General features: G+C 40.2%; 1 protein-coding gene across 7 annotated transcripts in view; it reads right to left on the bottom strand.

The window, feature by feature from the left end:
- LOC115201649 (cytohesin-1-like) overlaps positions 1-18,084 on the bottom strand; it is a 46,057-nt gene that overhangs the window by 17,568 nt on the left and 10,405 nt on the right. For 4 of the 7 annotated variants that reach the window (XM_029765450.1, XM_029765455.1, XM_029765452.1 and 1 more), the window contains exon 2: positions 5,490-5,572. The exons of 1 other annotated variant lie outside the window; for it this stretch is intronic. In XM_029765450.1, coding sequence (XP_029621310.1) covers positions 5,490-5,572 — 83 coding nt within the window. Of the gene's footprint in view, positions 1-5,489; positions 5,573-7,073; positions 7,122-7,346; positions 7,503-18,084 lie in introns of those variants that run through there. 2 more of the 7 variants (XM_029765453.1, XM_029765457.1) reach the window with 2 other exon arrangements.

The following is an 18,084-nucleotide window of genomic DNA, read 5'->3' on the forward strand; positions in this document are numbered from 1 at the left end:
GTTCTTGGGGTCATAGGCAGCAGTCCTCCTCCTCCAAACACGGCAAGTTGAGTTGATGCCAAAGAGCTCCATTTTGGTCTCATCTGACCACAAAACTTTCACCCAGTTGTCCTCTGAATCATTCAGATGTTCATTGGCAAACTTCAGACGGGCATGTATATGTACTCTTGAGCAGGGGGACCTTGCGGGCGCTGCAGGATTTCAGTCCTTCACGGCGTAGTGTGTTACCAATTGTTTTCTTGGTGACTATGGTCCCAGCTGCCTTGAGATCATTGACAAGATCCTCCCGTGTAGTTCTGGGCTGATTCCTCACCGTTCTCATGATCATTGCAACTCCAGACCGAGGGAGATTGACAGTTCTTTTGTGTTTCTTCCATTTGCGAATAATCGCACCAAATGTTGTCACCTTCTCACCAAGCTGCTTGGCGATGGTCTTGTAGCCCATTCCAGCCTTGTGTAGGTCTACAATCTTGTCCCTGACATCCTTGGAGAGCTCTTTGGTCTTGGCCATGGTGGAGAGTTTGGAATCTGATTGATTGATTGCTTCTGTGGACAGGTGTCTTTTATAAAAGTAACAAGCTGCGGTTAGGAGCACTCCCTTTTAGAGTGTGCTCCTAATCTCAGCTCGTTACCTGTATAAAATACATCTAGGAGGCAGAAATCTTTCTGATTGAGAGGGGGTCAAATACTTATTTCCCTCATTAAAATGCAAATCAATTTATAAAATTTTTGACATGCGTTTTTCTGGATATTTTTGTTGTTATTCTGTCTCTCACTGTTCAAATAAACCTTCCATTAAAATTATAGACTGATCATTTCTTTGTCAGTGGGCAAACGTACAAAATCAGCAGGGGATCAAATACTTTCCCCCCCACTGTACATACGTATATATGTATGTACTTAGTAACGCTCAACACAGGAGATGAGAAGCAGGTACAGGGAGTTTTAATATAATTAATATATTTAATATAGATTTAATATAGATTTAATATAGACGGACATGCAACGGAACAAGAAAAGTGTCTGGACACAAACGCGACACGACAAACAATGCAACTACAGGGCACAACACAGATAAGCAGACACATATGCAGGGACAAATCAACAAAGTGAGGCAGTCCAGGTGAGTCCAATGAGCACAGCTGCTCGTAATGATGGTAACAGGTGCGTATGATGACGGGTAGCCTGGTGCCCTCGAGCGCCAGGGAGGGGGAGCTGGAGCAGGTGTGACACTTACATATGCCCTCCCAGGCCCACCAATGGCTGCGCCCCTGACCAGCCATGTGAAATCCATAGATTAGGGCCTAATAAACACATTTCAATTGACTAATTTCCTTATATGTATTGTAGGAGTATTTGTCTTTAATAAAGCCCTTTTGTGGTGAAAAACTCATTCTGATTGGCTGGGCCTGGCTCCCAAGTGGGTCAGCCTGGCTCCCAAGTGGTTGGGCCTATGCCCTTCCAGGCACACCCATCATGGCTGCGCCCCTGCCCTGTCATCTGAAATCCAAATATTTGGAAATTATTTATTTATTTCAATTGATTGATTTCCTTATATGAACTGTAACTGTTGCATTTCTATTTTTGTTCAGTGTGTGTGTGTAAATATATATTACACACACGTTCAAAAGTTTGGGGTCACTTAGAAATGTCCTTGTTTTTTAAAGAAAAGCTAATTTTTTTTGTCCATTCAAATATCAAACTTATCAGAAATACAGTGTATACATTGTTAATGTTGTAAATGACTATTGTAGCTGGAAACGGCCGATTTTCTATGGAATATCTACATGGGCGTACAGAGGCCCATTATCAGCAACCATCACTCCTGTGTTCCAATGGCATGTTGTGTTGGCTAATCCAAGTTAGCTAAGATAAAAATAAAAAACTGAAATACCTTACATAAGTTTTCAGACCTTTTGCTATAAGCCTCGAATTTGAGCTCAGGTGCATCCTGTTTCCATTGATCATCCTTGAGATGTTTCTACAACTTGATTGGAGTCCACCTGTGGTAAATTCAATTGATTGGACATGATTTGGAAAGGCACAAACACCTGTCTATATAAGGTCCCAGAGTTGACAGTGCATGTCAGAGCAAAAACCAAGCCATGAGGTTAAAGGAATTGTCTGTAGAGCTCCGAGACAGGATTGTGTCGAGGCACAGACCTGGGGAAGGGTACCAAAAAAAAAGTCTGCAGCATTTAAGGTCCCCAAGAACACAGTGGCCTCCATCATTCTTAAATGGAAAAAGTTTGGAACCAGTAAGACTCTTCCTAGAGCTGGCCGTCCGGCCAGCCAAACTGAGCAATCGGGGGAGAAGGGCCTTGGTCAGGGAGGTGACCAAGAACCCGATGGGCACTCTGACAGAGCTCTAGAGTTCCTCTGTGGAGATGGGAGAATCTTCCAGATGGACAACAATCTCTGCAGGATTCCACCAATCAGGCCTTTATGGTAGAGTGGCCAGACGGAAGACAATCCTCAGTAAAAAAAAAAGCACATGACAGCCCGATTGAAGTTTGCCAAAAGACACCTCTCAGACCATGAGAAACAAGATTCTCTGGTCTGATTAAACCAAGATAAAACTCTTTGGCTTGAATGCCAAGTGTCATGTCTGGAAGAAACCTGGCAGCATCCCTATGGTGAAGCAAGGTGGTGGCAACATCATGCTGTGGGGATGTTTTTCAGCGGCAAGGACTGGGAGACTAGTCAGGATCGAGGGAAAGCTGAACGGAGCCAAGTACAGAGAGATCCTTGATGAAAACCTGCTCCAGAGCGCTCAGGACCTCAGACTGGGGTGAAGGTTCACCTTCCAACAGGACAACGTACCAAGCACACAGCCAAGACAACGCAGCAGTGGCTTTGGGACAAGTCTCTGAATGTCCTTGAGTGACCCAGCCAGAGCCTGGAATTTAACATCTCTGGAGAGACCTGAAAATATCTGTGCAGTAACACTCCCCATCCAACCTGACAGAGCTTGAGAGGATCTGCAGAGAAGAATGGGAAAAACTCCCCAAATACAGGTGTGCCAAGCTTGTCGCGTCATACCCAAGACGACTCGAGGCTGTAATCACTGCCAAAGGTGCTACAACAAAGTACTGAGTAAAGAGTCTGAATACTTATGTAAATGTAATATTTCCATTTATTTTTTTATAAATTAGCAAAAATGTCTAACCAGATTTTCCTTTGCCATTATGGGGCATTGTGTGTAGATTGAGGGGAGAGAAAAAACAATTTAATCAATTTTAGAATAAGGCTGTAACGTTAAAGTCAATGGGTCTGAAAACTTTCAAAATGCACTGTATATACAGTGCCAGTCAAAAGTTTGGACACATACTCATTCAAGGGACTTTCGTTATTTTTACTATTTTCAACATTGTAGAATAATATAGTGAAGACATCAAAACTATAAAATAACATATGGAAACAAGTAATAACCAAAAAAAAGTGATTTATTTAACAAAATATATTTTATATTATAGATTCTTCAAAGTAGCCACCCTTTGCCTTGATGATAGCTTTGCACACTTGGTATTCTCTCAACCAGCTTCATGAGGTAGTCACCTGGAATGCATTTCAATTAACTGATGTGCCAGGAATGGAAGACCCAGAGGTACCTCTGCTGCAGAGGATAAATTCATTAGAGTTACCAGCCTCAGAAATTGCAGCTCAAATAAATGCTTCAGAGTTCAAGTAACAGACACATCACAACATCAACTGTTCAGAGACTGCGTAAATCAGGCCTTCATGGTTGAATTGCTGCAAAGAAACCACTAACAGCCACCAATAAGAAGAAGAGACTTGCTTGGGACAAGAAACACGATCAATGGACATTAGACGGGTGGAAATCTGTCCTTTGGTCTGATGAGTGAAAATTAGATTTTTGGTTCCAACTGCCATGTCTTCGAGACGCAGAGTAGGTGACCAGATGATCTCCGCATGTGTGGTTCCCACCGTGAAGCACGAAGGAGGAGGCGTGATGTGTGGGGGTGCTTTGCGGGTGACTGTCTGATTTATTTAGAATTTAAAGCACACTTAACCAGCATGGCTCCCACAGCATTTTGCAGCCATCTGGTTTGCGCTTAGTGGGACTACCATTTGTTTTTCAACAACCTCCAGGCTGTGTAACGGCTATTTGACCAAGGAGAGAAACGGAGTGCTGCATCAGATGCAGTGGTGTAAAGTACATAGGTAAAAATACTACTTAAGTAGCTTTTTGGGGTATCTGTACTTTACTATTTATATTTGACTACTTTTACTTCACTACATTCCTAAAGAAAATGTTGTACTTTTTACTCCATACATTTTCCCTGACAACTGAAAGTACTCATTACATTTTGAATGCTTAACAAGACAAGAAAATAGCCAAATTCACACACTTATCAAGAGAACACGTGGCCATCCCTACTGCCTCTGGTCTGGCGGACTCACTAAACACAAATGCATCTTTTGTAAATAATGTTGGACTGTTGGAGTGTGACCCTGGCTATCCGTAAAATGTTAAAACAAGAACATGGTGCAGTCTGCTTCGCTTAATATAAGGAATTCTAAATTATGTTTACATTTACTTTTGATACATAAGTATATTAAAAACCAAATACTTTTACTCAAGTGGTATTTCACTGGCTGACTTGAGTAACTTTCTATTAAGGTATCTATACTTTTACTCAAGTATGACAATTGGGTACTTTTTCCACCATGGATCAGATGACCTGGCCTCCACAATCCCCCGACCTCAACCCAATTAAGATGGTTTGGGATGAGTTGGACCACAGTGTGAAGGAAAGGCAGTCAACAAGTGCTCAGCATATGTTGGAACTCCTTCAAGACTGTTGGAAAAGCATTCCTCATGAAGCTGGTTGAGTGTGCAAAGCGGTCAGAGGCATAGGATGGCTACTTTGAAAGACAAATCAAAATATATTTTCTATTTAACTCTTTTTTTTGGTTACTACATGATTCCATGTGTTATTTCAGTCTATTTTCTGCATTGTAGAATAATAAAGAAAAACCCTGGAATGAGTAGCTGTGTCCAAACTTTTGACTGGTACTGTATGCACGCACGCACACACACACAATCCCATTGTAGGATCTAATTCTTCCAGATCAGAGGGTAAATGCTGGGTATGGGGGAAGTGCAGTACTAGGCTAGACAGAAACACAAACACAGCACTGGACAGAGCCTCATCTATCATGAAAGAGTGTAATGCTCTAGTGGACATAATGCATTCTCCTCCTTTCTTCCTTCTCCTCCTTTCTTCCTTCTCCTCCTTTCTTCCTTCTCTTTGTCTCCCTCTCTCATGACTGGTTAGTGAAGAGGCATACTGTGCAGGGGAGGAGGTCCTCATTCTTAGGACATGCGGTTCTTGGATTTCACAATTCATTAAGCAATTGAAACCGCAGAGAGAGAAAGTTGACATTCCATAATAGAATCAGCCGCTTTGCATTTGGCCGTAATGGTTTGAAAGTGCCAGCGGTTTGCTACTCTGTGTAAATACCTGTATGTCCTGCAGTAGTTCTTGTTTCCTACGGCGGATGCTCTCCAACTCCCGTCTCTCCTCGGGACTCAGATCATCAGGTACTAAGGGCGGGGGGGGGGGGGGGGGGGTGAGAATAACAGTGCTCTGAGTCACCATGGCAACATAGCCTAAATCAATCAAAATAATACCACCCCAACACCCTCCTAGCCACTGACTGGGGTGGCACACACTACAAACCAGCCACATCCCTCCCTCTTCATCCAACCCTCCCCCATCCTGCAAGCACTCACAAGACCAACCAAAACCTTCCAGACACCCACACAGGCCTGAACAATATATGCAGTACAAAGATAAGAGATAACCACATGTCCATCGGGGAGGAAGAAAGGACACACCCATTACACCATAGGACACACCCATTACACCATAGGACACACCCATTACACCATAGGGCAGCTGAAGTAGGCTGGAGCAGGAGACCAAACTATCAGCTCCCATTTTAAAATTGGAGCCGAGAATAACATCTCACTTCCACGAGCACACACACACACACACTTTTTAAAAGGTTAGGGTTAAGTCTATGCATTAACTCAGAATTCTTAAGGTTAGGCAATCACTCAGAATGGTTAAAGTAAGGATTAAGATTTGGGGTATGCTTAAAGCAAAAATATGAAAAAACGACTTTCTATCGCTGGATTCATAAATACAACCTTAGCATCTGCCTCTGATTCCAAACGCCCAGCCACCATCCCCGTCGACAACGCAAAACCAAAAGTTACTTGTAGGTAACAGCATTCACTGTTGCCCCTAGTGGCTGGTTTCCACATTCATCTCCGACTTCCTCAGACTAGGCGATATGGCCAAAATATCATAGCCTTTTTCAGTATTTTATGTTTTTGATTAATAAAAAAGTTGTAAATTTGCTTTATGAGTAGTGAGTGACCCTAGGGTGGCAACACATATATTCTAAATTATTTCAATGGGTCTTTCTCCATTCTGATTGTTTTATACAGTTCAATTCAACCTAAAATTATTTCCTGCATTTCCATCAATTTATGCATTTCCTGCACTCATTTGAGAATTTCCACACTGCCACGATATGGGCAAAATTTTTTTTTAAAAAATAGGCCTTATTTTTAACTAAATTTGCAATTTAGATCAAAACACTTGGGTGAACCTTTGGAATCATGGAAAGAGAATGTTTATTCTAATTCTATAGCTAGAAAATAAATAATCGTGGGCACTTTGAATACAGTGGGTTTTTTTTTTTACCTTTATTTAACTAGGCAAGTCAGTTAAGAACAAATTCTTATTTTTTTGACATGACAACGAATGAAAATGCCATGAACGAGTTATTGTGACAGGATAGGAACCAAAGTGATGTTCAGGTGTTCCCTAGGGGTCCCTATAATCTTTGGCTAGCCAGCTAACTAGCGATTAGCCTTAGTGGCTAACACGATTTAGCTTAACTTGCTAAGAAAATACAAACTAGCTGTTTGCACAAATTAATATTGTAATTATAGAACGCCTGTGGATTTATATTAAGATCAATAGTGGAAACAACATCCTTGTCGTCAACATTGTTGCAAAAGCTGCACTGACCTTGCAGACAGAACGAAAGTGTGTCGTGATCAAGCAAAAACAAACGCGCTACTTGAGTGACGGGGTGGGACTAGGTCTGTGTGGAAAGCTGCATGGAGAGCGAGAGAGCGGAGAGGGATGCCTCAAGTAGACTTGACAAATGAACGTTACACACGGCGTATCACATTTAATAACAAACCAAACATTCCAATACCGTTATAGAAGTAAAAACCCAAACTGGTCCGTGCATCAACACTGGTATATAGCAAAATACGGTATACCGCCTAGTCCTACCTCAGACATGGATGGACGTCGAATGCTGACTTGTATCACAGGTGACCTGGCTGAAATAATAGCCCTGCACGTTAGGCTACATGTTTATCATGCTACGACGTGTTGAGCCGTGTTTAAGAACAGCCCTTAGCCGTGGTATATTGGCAATATACAGTGGTTCCTCCTTTAACCTTCCCTGTAGCTCAGTTGGTAGAGCATGGTGTTTGCAACACCAGGGTTGTGGGTTCGATTCCCACGGGGGGCCAGCACAGAAAAAAAAAACTGTATGAAATGTATGCATTCACTACTGTAAGTCACTCAGGATAAGAGTGCCTGCTAAATGACTAAAATGTAAATGTAAAAGTTGTGTTATACTGCAGCACACCTTGCGTCTGTGGCACGTTATTCATTTGTCAGCCAGTTTTTGTTAATGCAAGTTTGACCATGCATCTTTGAGTTTGTTAATGCATCTTTGAGAAGCATTTGATAGTCTTCCATATTGGCAATACCAGATCATTTAAAACCTTATTTGTAATAACATAGTATGTGGGATTGATTAAGAAATTTGGAATAATTTGATTAATATGATGTTTCTATTCCGAGAAAAACTAAAAAATGAAATCCTCAGGGTTTCCGTTAGGACAGAATGGAAAATATGGTGCTGTACAACGTGAGGGTCGGGAGTAGGCTACAGCATAAGAGGATTGGAGGATTCTAAATTCATTTCTAAGGGGCATAACATTTCCACACCCTAATTGTAGTGTAACCGAACTTTCAGTTGAGCGTACTTGCTCTTTGCCTTCTCTACCGGAAGTTGATGCTGTTGATATGCAACCTCTTGCTAGCTAGTTAGCATAACAAAAGACATCTGCATAGCAAGTTTGTATTAAGGTCTGGTTATTCACATGCAGATTGATATATGCTATGGAGGTACAGTTGTGTCTTTTTATTTTAAGGGGTGGATCAGCTTAATATAGCAGAAAGATTGTTGCTTCCATCAATGTAATTGTCTGCATCATTTCCAATCCCCCATCTCTTATTATTTCCATATCCCCCATATCTTTTTTTTTTTGGTAAATATATCTCGATATACATACAGTTGAAGTCAGAAGTTTACATACACCTTAGCCAAAAACATTTAACCTCAATTTCTCAATTCCTGACTTTAAATCCTAATAAAAATTCCCTGTCTTAGGTCAGTTAGGATCACCACTTTATTTTAAGAATGTGAAATGTTAGAATAATAGTAGAGAGAATGATTTATTTCAGCTTTTATTTCTTTCATCACATTCCCAGTGGGTCCGAAGTTTACATACACTCAATTAGTATTTGGTAGCGTTGCCTTTAAATTGTTTAACTTGGATCAAACGTTTTGGGTAGCCTTCCCCAAGCTTCCCACAATAAGTTGGGTGAATTTCGGCCCATTCCTCCTGACAGAGCTGGTGTAACTGAGTCAGGTTTGTAGGCCTCCTTGCTCGCACATGCTTTTTCAGTTTTGCCCACACATTTTCTATGGGATTAAGGTCAGGGCTTTGTGATGGCCACTCCAATACCTTGACTTTGTTGTCCTTCAGCAATTTTGACAACTTTGGAAGTATGCTTGGAGTTATTGTCCATTTGGAAGACCCATTTGAGACCAAGCTTTAACTCCCTGACTGATGTCTTGAGATGTTGCTTCAATATATCCACATAATTTCCCTGCCTCATGATGCCATCTATTTTGTGAAGTGCACCAGTCCCTCATGCAGCAAACCACCCCCACAACATGATGCTGCCACCCCCGTGCTTCACGGTTGGGATGGTGTTCGGCTTGCAAGCCTCCCCCTTTTTCCTCCAAACGTAGCGATGGTCATTATGGCCAAACATAATATTTCTCCAAAAAGTACAATCTTTGTCCCCATGTGCAGTTGCAAACCATAGTCTTGTCTTTTTTTTAATAGCGGTTTTGGAGCAGTGGCTTCTTCCTTGCTGAGCGTTTTACTCGTTTTACTGTGGATATAGATACTTTTGTACCTGTTTCCTCCAGCATCTTCACAAGGTTCTTTGCTGTTGTTCTGGGATTGATTTGCACTTTTCAAACCAAAGTATGTTCATCTCTAGGAGACAGAACCCGTCTCCTTCCTGAGCGGTATGACGGCTGTGTGGTCACATGGTGTTTATACTTGCGTACTATTGTTTGTACAGATGGACGTGGTACCGTCAAGCGTTTGGAAATTGATCCCAAGGATGAACCAGACTTGTGGAGGTCTACAATTGAATTTCTGAGGTCCTGGCTGGTTTCTTTTGATTTGATTTTCCCATGATGTCAAGCAAAGAGGCATTGAGTTTGAAGGTAGGTCTTGAAATACATCCACAGGTACACCTCCAATTGACTCAAGTGATGTCAATTAGCCTATCAAAACTTCTAAAGCCCGTGTGGCTCAGTTGGTAGAGCATGGTGTTTGCAACGCCAGGGTTGTGGGTTCGATTCCCACGGGGGACCAGTACAAAAAAGGAAATGTATGCATTCACTACTGTAAGTCGCTCTGGATAAGAGCGTCTGCTAAAATGACTAAAATGTTAATGACATTTTATGGAATTTTCCAAGCTGTCTAAAGGCACAGTCAACTTAGTGTATGTAAACTTCTGACCCACTGGAATTGTGATAAAGTGAATTAAGTGAAATAATCTGTAAACAATTGTTGGAAACATTACTTGTGTCATGCACAAAGTAGATGTCCTAACCGATTTGCCAAAACTATAGTTTGTAACAAGAAATTTGTGGAGTGGTTTAAAAATGAGTTTTAATGACTCCAACCTAAGTCTATGTAAACTTCCAACATCAACTACAGTGGGGGGAAAGTATTTTATCCCTTGCTGATTTTGTACGTTTGCCCACTTACAAAGAAATGATCAGTCTATAATTTTAATAGTAGGCTTATTTGAACAGTGAGAGACAGAATAACAACAAAAAATCCTGAAAAATGCATGTCAAAAATGTTATAAAATGATATGCATTTTAATGAGGGAAATAAGTATTTGACCCCTCTGCAAAACATGACTTAGTACTTGGTGGCAAAACCCTTGTTGGCAATCACAGAGGTCAGACGTTTCTTGTAGTTGGCCACCAGGTTTGCACACATCTCAGGAGGGATTTTGTCCCACTCCTCTTTGCAGATCTTCTCCAAGTCATTAAGGTTTCGAGGCTGACGTTTGGCAACTCGAACCTTCAGCTCCCTCCACAGATTTTCTATGGGATTACGGTCTGGAGACTGGCTAGGCCACTCCAGGACCTTAATGTGCTTCTTCTTGAGCCACTCTTCTGTGGTTAGGCGCACTCCCTTTAAGAGTGTGCTCCTAATCTCAGCTCGTTACCTGTATAAAAGGCACCTGAGAGCCAGAAATCATTCTGATTGAGAGGGGGTAAAATACTTATTTCCCTCATTAAAATGCAAATCAATTTATAAAACATTTCTGACATGCGTTTTTCTGGATATTTTTGTTATTCTGTCTCTCACTGTTCAAATAAACCTACCATTAAAATTATAGACTGATCCTTTCTTTGTCAGTGGGCAAACGTACAAAATCAGCAGGGGATCAAACACTTTTTCCCCCCACTTTATATGCATAGACATACCTATATAGATATACATACCTTAAGAATATACCTTTATGATTCCCTGCAAACCCTACCACCCTTTCCCCAATTGGAGTAAACTAATAAACACTTAGGCTTCTACCTTCAGTTTATACATCTTATACACATTTTACAGACAATCTATTTTACAATAGTTATATTTTGTTTGTTTTTAGTCCTTCCTCTATTTCTGATGTCCATCCAGTTTGATTTCTATTTGTAACTGTGCTAATTTACTAAATTTCTGAACCTATATACATTTTACAGACCCCATATGTTTTACATTGGTTATCTTGTTTAGTCCCACCCTTCAGCCCCTCCCATCTATCTCTCAACACCATCCATTTTGGATTTCTATTTGCCATACATTTTTCAACTGTGCTGTGATGCTTCACAAAAGTACTGAACCTTTCTATTCTCATAGCTTCTACAGATTGTAAATTAAAAATAAGCATTATTGCTAAATTAATTATTATATTATTGACTGACTATGACTTTCCCAATCCCCCAGTATTGCTATCTGCAGCGTTAGTTCTAGGAAAATGTTGCAATTCTTCAGCCATTCCTGGATCTGTGACCAAAAACGAGCTACATATGGACAAAACCAAAATAAGTGACCTAATGACTCTGCCTCCTCACAGCAAAATCTGCAGAGCTGGGAAGATTGTATCCCCCATATATATAACATTGTATTGGTTGCAAAAATGTTGTATAGTAATTTAAATTGAAAAATTAAAAGTTTTGAATCTGCCGTTATTTTGCACATCAATTCATAAACCATGTCCCATGGAATGGGTACATCGAAAATCTCTTCCCAACTATTTTGCAATTTATATGGCACAGCTGTCAGTTTTTTGGTCCTTAAATGAAATTGGTATGCATTTTTATTTATCACACTTCTTAAACCATTAATGTTCTTTAATACAGGGCCAACATACAAGTTCCTTACTTTCCCCTTCTACTTGCCTCTTCCATTTCTGTGCTAATGCTGCAATTAGTTGGTTGTAATTTTGGGTAGAGCAGACATTTCCATATGTCTGTGTTAGCTGCATGTGTGACATAACTCCACCAGTCCCATTTATGATATCATACACTAAAATGATACCTTTTTTGAAACATTTCTTCTGGGTTGGCGCCCCCCCTCGGGTTGTGCCGTGGCGGAGATCTTTGTGGGCTATACTCGGCCTTGTCTCAGGATGGTAAGTTGGTGGTTGAAGATATCCCTCTAGTGGTGTGGGGGCTGTGCTTTGGCAAAGTGGGTGGGGTTATATCCTACCTGTTTGGCCCTGTCCAGGGGTATCGTCGGATGGGGCCACAGTGTCACCCGACACCTCCTGTCTCAGCTTCCAGTATTTATGCTGCAGTAGTTTGTGTCGGGGGGGCTAGGGTCAGTCTGTTATATCTGGAGTATTTCTCCTGCCTTATCCAGTGTGAATTTAAGTATGCCCTCTCTAATTCTCTCTCAGAGGACCTGAGCACTAGGACCATGCCTCAGGACTACCTGGCCTGATGACTCCTTGCTGTCCCCAGTCCACCTGGCCGTGCTGCTGCTCCAGTTTCAACTGTTCTGCCTGCGGCTATGGAACCCTGACCTGTTCACCGAACGTGCTATTTCTTCTATCTTTTCAGGTGGATTAAACTGAAATTGCAACCAACTTTCTAAGGCTTGTTTAAAAAAATAACGATATTTTAGAGATGATTTCCTTTTCAAAGAACCGAAAGTGAGCAGGTGTAATCTGAATAAAGGGAAAAAGGCCATTCTTGAACATAGGATGAGACATTCCTACCAATTTACTAGAGAACCAGTTTGGATTTAAGTATAACTTTTGTATGACTGATGCCTTTAGTGAGAGGTCTAATGATTTAATATTTAATCATGTCTGCCCTTCCAATTCATATTCGTTATATAAATTGGCCCTTTTAATTTTGTCTGGCTTGCCATTCCAAATAAAATTAAAATTTCTTTTGTTCACATAAATTTAAAAAGCAGGTCACTAGGTGTAGGCAAAACCATAAGCAAATAGGTAAACTGTGATATGACTAAAGAGTTAAATCAGTGTGATTTTTCCACAAATAGACAGATATTTTCATTTACATGGTAGCAAGATCGTCTATTTTTGCTAACTTTCTATAAAAAAATTATTGGAGTGAGATCATTTATTTATTTTGGGATTTGTATACCGAGTATGTCCACATCTCCGTCAGACCATTTAATTGGTAAACTACACGGTAATGTAACAGTAGCATTTTTTATGTGATCCAATACGTAATATAGTACACTTCATCATAATTTGGTTTTAATCCAGAGAGGACAGCAAATGTATTTAGATCCTCTATGAGGCCGTGGAGAGATTCTAATTGTGATTTTAAAAGAAAACATGAATCATCAGCGTACAATGACACCTTTGTTTCTAATCCTTTAATATTAATGGTTTGATCTAATTTTAACAGCTAACATTGCCATGGCAATAATAAATAGATATGCCAATAGTGGACAACCTTGTTTTACTCCTCTAGATAGTTTTAAACTTTCTGAGATGTAGCCATTATTTACTATACATATCTAATCCATTTTATAAAAGTTTCCCCAAAATTGAAATATTCTAGGCATTTATATATAAAATCCAGTCGTACTTTATCCAAAGCCTTTTCAAAATCAGTTATGAAAACCAGGCCTGGTGTCCCCGATATTTCATAGTATTCTATCATTTCCAGTACTTGTCTTATACTATCTCCAATGTATCGTCCACGTAAAAAAAACCTGTCTGATTAGGATGAATAATATCTGACAATACTTTAATTCTATGCGCCAAGCATTTTGCGTCACAACACTGAAGTGTAAGAGGTCTCCAATTTTTTAAATGGACCATACACACACACACTCACACACAACTTGGGTCCTGTTTCAGTAATAATGATAGACCTTTTTGCGTGTCTGAAAATCTACCATTTATATAGGAGTGGTTAAAACATGCTAATAATGGTCCTCTGAGTATCAAAAAAGGTTTGGTATACTTTCACAGGTATGCCATCCAGCCCTGGAGTTTTCCCAGCCATAAAGGCTTTAATTGCATCAAGAAGTTCCTCCTCTGTAATTTGACCTTCACATGAGTCTTTCTGTACTGATGTTAATTTTACATTATTATTAGGAAAATAATCCATACAATTTGCTGCAGTTAGTGGAGATGGAGACTGAAACGAAAATATCAAATACTTTACTTCCTCTTTCAAAATATCATTTGTAACAAGTTACAATTAAAAAAATGAAAATAATTGGTAGTATTTCTATACTGAAGATTGAAAAAGAATTTGGTGAATTTTTCCCCATATTACATCCAGTTCACTTTATTTTTTATAATATATTACACTGGATATTTATTGATTAAGTTCCTCCATTTCTTTTTCCTCTAACTTATTCTGTGCCTCTACGGTACAGTTTTTATTGCTAGCCAACTGTACTGTTAGTCCTTCAATTTCCTTTGTTAATATGGACTCTTGATCTAAATTGCTTTTGTTTTATAGATGAGTACTGAATTGCATGGCCTCTAAAGGCACATTTAAGTGTCCCATACAATAAGGGGATCTGCTGTACCTATGTTATGTCTGAAAAAGTCAGCTATAAATTCTTCTGTCCTAGTTATAAACAATTTATCATCTAGTAGGCTTTGATTCAATTTCTAATATCCTTACCCACATGGAAATTCTGTAAGAGTAATATATATGCCAATTATGTGATGATCTGACCGCATTCTGTCCCCTATCAACACTAACTTTTGGTGCCAGAGAGAATGGCATAAGAAAGTAGTCAAGACAACTAGCTTGATTAAGCCTCCACCATGTGTGTGTTTTAAATTCAAAATTATTGTTCTGAAAGCAAAATAGGCTTCAACGTAAAAAAACAAACATTTGCAATCAAATATTTTTTTAATAGAGCGCAAAACTTTATGCATTTTATCCCCCCAAAAATATTTTGAGAACAAAAAATGTATTTGAAAACAAAACTCGCAGTCAACCACCCTCCATTTGAGTGTCAGTTTGGCTACAACCAATACTGTTCAGCCTTTCTTTCCGACACAAAGGAAGTTATAGCGGACACCTACGAAGAAGGACTGTGTGATGATGGCATCTCAGGGTAAGCACCACTGGGCGTTCTTCTGTCCAACTTCTACATAGCTCCTACGATTCAGTGGCAGTTCACAACATTCTACTATTTTTCATACATACCGTAGAATGATAAATAATGCAATTATTATTCTCAAGCTAACCAAAAGCATTTAGCTACGAACACCTGTTCTCGCCCTTTTCAGTTGAATTCATCTAACTTTCATGGCAACTCATAAGTAGGCCATGTCCTATTTGTTTCATAGTCGATATATAATCACATTTTATGACAGTGTAACGGTTAGATTTTTTTACAGAAGGATGAAAGAACACAATATGTCTGTCAGGGAATGCTATTCTGATATGTCAGATGAAGTGTTAGACCAGAAAGTCAGGGCCATTAAGGCAAGGATGCCCCATGCAGGCTTTAGAATGGTCAAAGGAAGTCTTCAGAGCAATGGGCCATCGTGTACAATGGCGAAGAGTTAGGGAGTCTTTGTAGAGAAGAGTTAGGGAGTCTTTGCTGCGTGTAGATGGTGCAGATATCATTGCCAGAATGATCCAGCTTCCTTGCATTCCTCGGCAAAAATACTCTGTCCTGCTCCCCTGTCTCTCATCCACATTGATACAAATCATAAATTGTTAAGGAGAGCTGATCAAGGGGTGGAAAATGTAGATATAGCCAGATGTTCACTGTCTGAGGAACAGGCCGTGGAAGCTTTATTACTGGCAAAATTACCTCTGTCCATAACCAGAGGTAATTAACTGTTCTGTGTTCTTTTTCCTCTCTTCCTCTGCCTGTCTTGTTGTACATGGAACCTGTCTCACAAGCATTAATAAAACCTTTCCAGATTTACACCACATAAACACTCAGCCATTTTCATTGGACCATCAAGCCCCTGCTGCTGCCAAGTCATGATTTCCCTGGGTGTTAGCCTTGCAATAACCAAGTGGTGAGACACATAGCCCTCTATATTTAAATGTTTCAGGTACACTCAGACAGGTGTCTACGTCACATACAGTCAGTAACCACTCAGAGGCACACACACACTTGCATTTCTATAACCTTGGACCCACCTCAGTGTTCACTATTCATGGACGAAAACCACATGGCCACAGAGATTAGATATCTCCCCCGCAAAACCTTTTCTTTCACTCTGTTAGAGTGGAATGCTTATGGGGAGATGTTTGGAGTGCTGTGACATGTCAATACTACAACTTGCAGCACAGTTTGGAGGAAGACGGCTACCTTGACCTGTCAAATTCTAGCCACCTCTTCTGTGTGGGATATGTGTTCCTACCTCGTCTGCAGGCAGTTCTGCAGCATTTCAGAGAGTTGGAATAATCACCCTTTAAGTACAGAGGTGAACCTGACACCTCACCAGCTGTTGCTTAGCACTACACAACTGATTCAAATAATCAAGTCATCATCAAGCTTCAAGTGGTATTTATGCATTAATTTGTGATCTGGTAGTGTAAAAGTCTAATAAGGACTTTTGCTCCTCCCCCTTCTCCCTAAATCTTCTAGGTTATATCAGCTGAGTTGGTGAACCCCCCCCCCCCCCCGCATCTGAACTGGCTGACACAGAGGGCACAGCATGATCATAGGTGAGAGGTCACTTGGTCGAGTCAACAGGAAGTATTATTAAAGAGATGATTTACATTGAAATTAGGGATGCACGATATAGTCGGCTGATATTAGCTAAAAATCCCAACATCGGTATCAGCCGATGTCTAGTTTAACGCCCGATGTGCAAAACCGATGTCAAAGCTGACATACCTATATAATGAAAGGTACATGACGTAATGAAAGGTGCATGACGTAAAATGTTGCGCTATACGTGCAACACAGCATTCCTAACCTAGCCCACAATGTCTGCTATGTGGATGGAGCAGTCAACAAGTGGAGCAGTCATTTGAAAGAGTAAGAAAATTTCAGTGAGACAACTCAAAGGCGAAATCCATTAAAGCCAAGATAATGGAATTCATTGCCCTTGACAATCAACCGTTCTGTTGTGGGGGATGTTGGCTTTCGCCAACTTGTCGAGCACCGGTTAACACTACCAAGTGTGCTATTTTTCTGATGTTGCCCTACCGGAGTAACACAGTAATAGCGTCACCGCTATTAGCTTCACAACATACATACTATGGAACGCCGTTTGGGTCTTTGCGTGTCAAAAAAGATACCGTAGCACTGTCAAAGCTGTACAAAAAAAGTCTGCAAACAAGAAGACACCGCCCTCGAACGATGTGTTTACAATATCGTGTTGGTAATAAAGCATTGTTTGTTTGACCGCAACTTTTGGGGTAGCTAGCTTTAGCTTGGTACCTAACTAGCACCAATACAACCAGCCTGAAAACAATGACCAGTAGAAACTGCAGTAATTTTCATTATTCTAAGCAATGATTTAGGAATCCTTGTGAGTAAGTATTAGCTAGGTTGCCACTTGTTGTTCGCCTATTGAAATTGAACTTCAGTTCATGAAAATAAAAAGCTAACCAGGTACTTAATCCTGTTGCCCAAAGCTAACGTTATAAGCAACCAGCTTTCGTCATCTGGTTAGTGAGGCTTGACCGGACCGGGTCATGTGTTGTGAAGCTAGCCACAATAGTGGAATTTGCGGTTTGCCTTCAAAATAGCAATGTCATTGACAGTAATGCAAATGTACACAAATCAAATTATGCCCTACTTTTATTTTGAAGGCTAACTGCAAAGTCCACTATTGTGGCTAGCTTCACATAGATGTGGTCACACCACCATTAATCAAATAAGAACAGTCTTATAAATTAGGGTTATTTTAGATGACACCTAGCTATATAGTTAGTTCTGTCTTCTATACCTCTCCCCACCTCTTTATAATGCACACCATATGTGCATTGAAGTACTGATTGAACTTAATATTTATAATGCATGTATTACGCATTTATAAACACCTGGATAATGAACTTTCAATAAATCGTTTCACATTCTCCACTGGTTGAAATTAAGTATCTCACTGAAATACTACACCTATCCTGTGTCCTCAGATGAAGGGAGTTCGA

Source organism: Salmo trutta, chromosome 10 (genome assembly GCF_901001165.1).
Source record: "Salmo trutta chromosome 10, fSalTru1.1, whole genome shotgun sequence".
NCBI classification, from domain to species: domain Eukaryota; kingdom Metazoa; phylum Chordata; class Actinopteri; order Salmoniformes; family Salmonidae; genus Salmo; species Salmo trutta.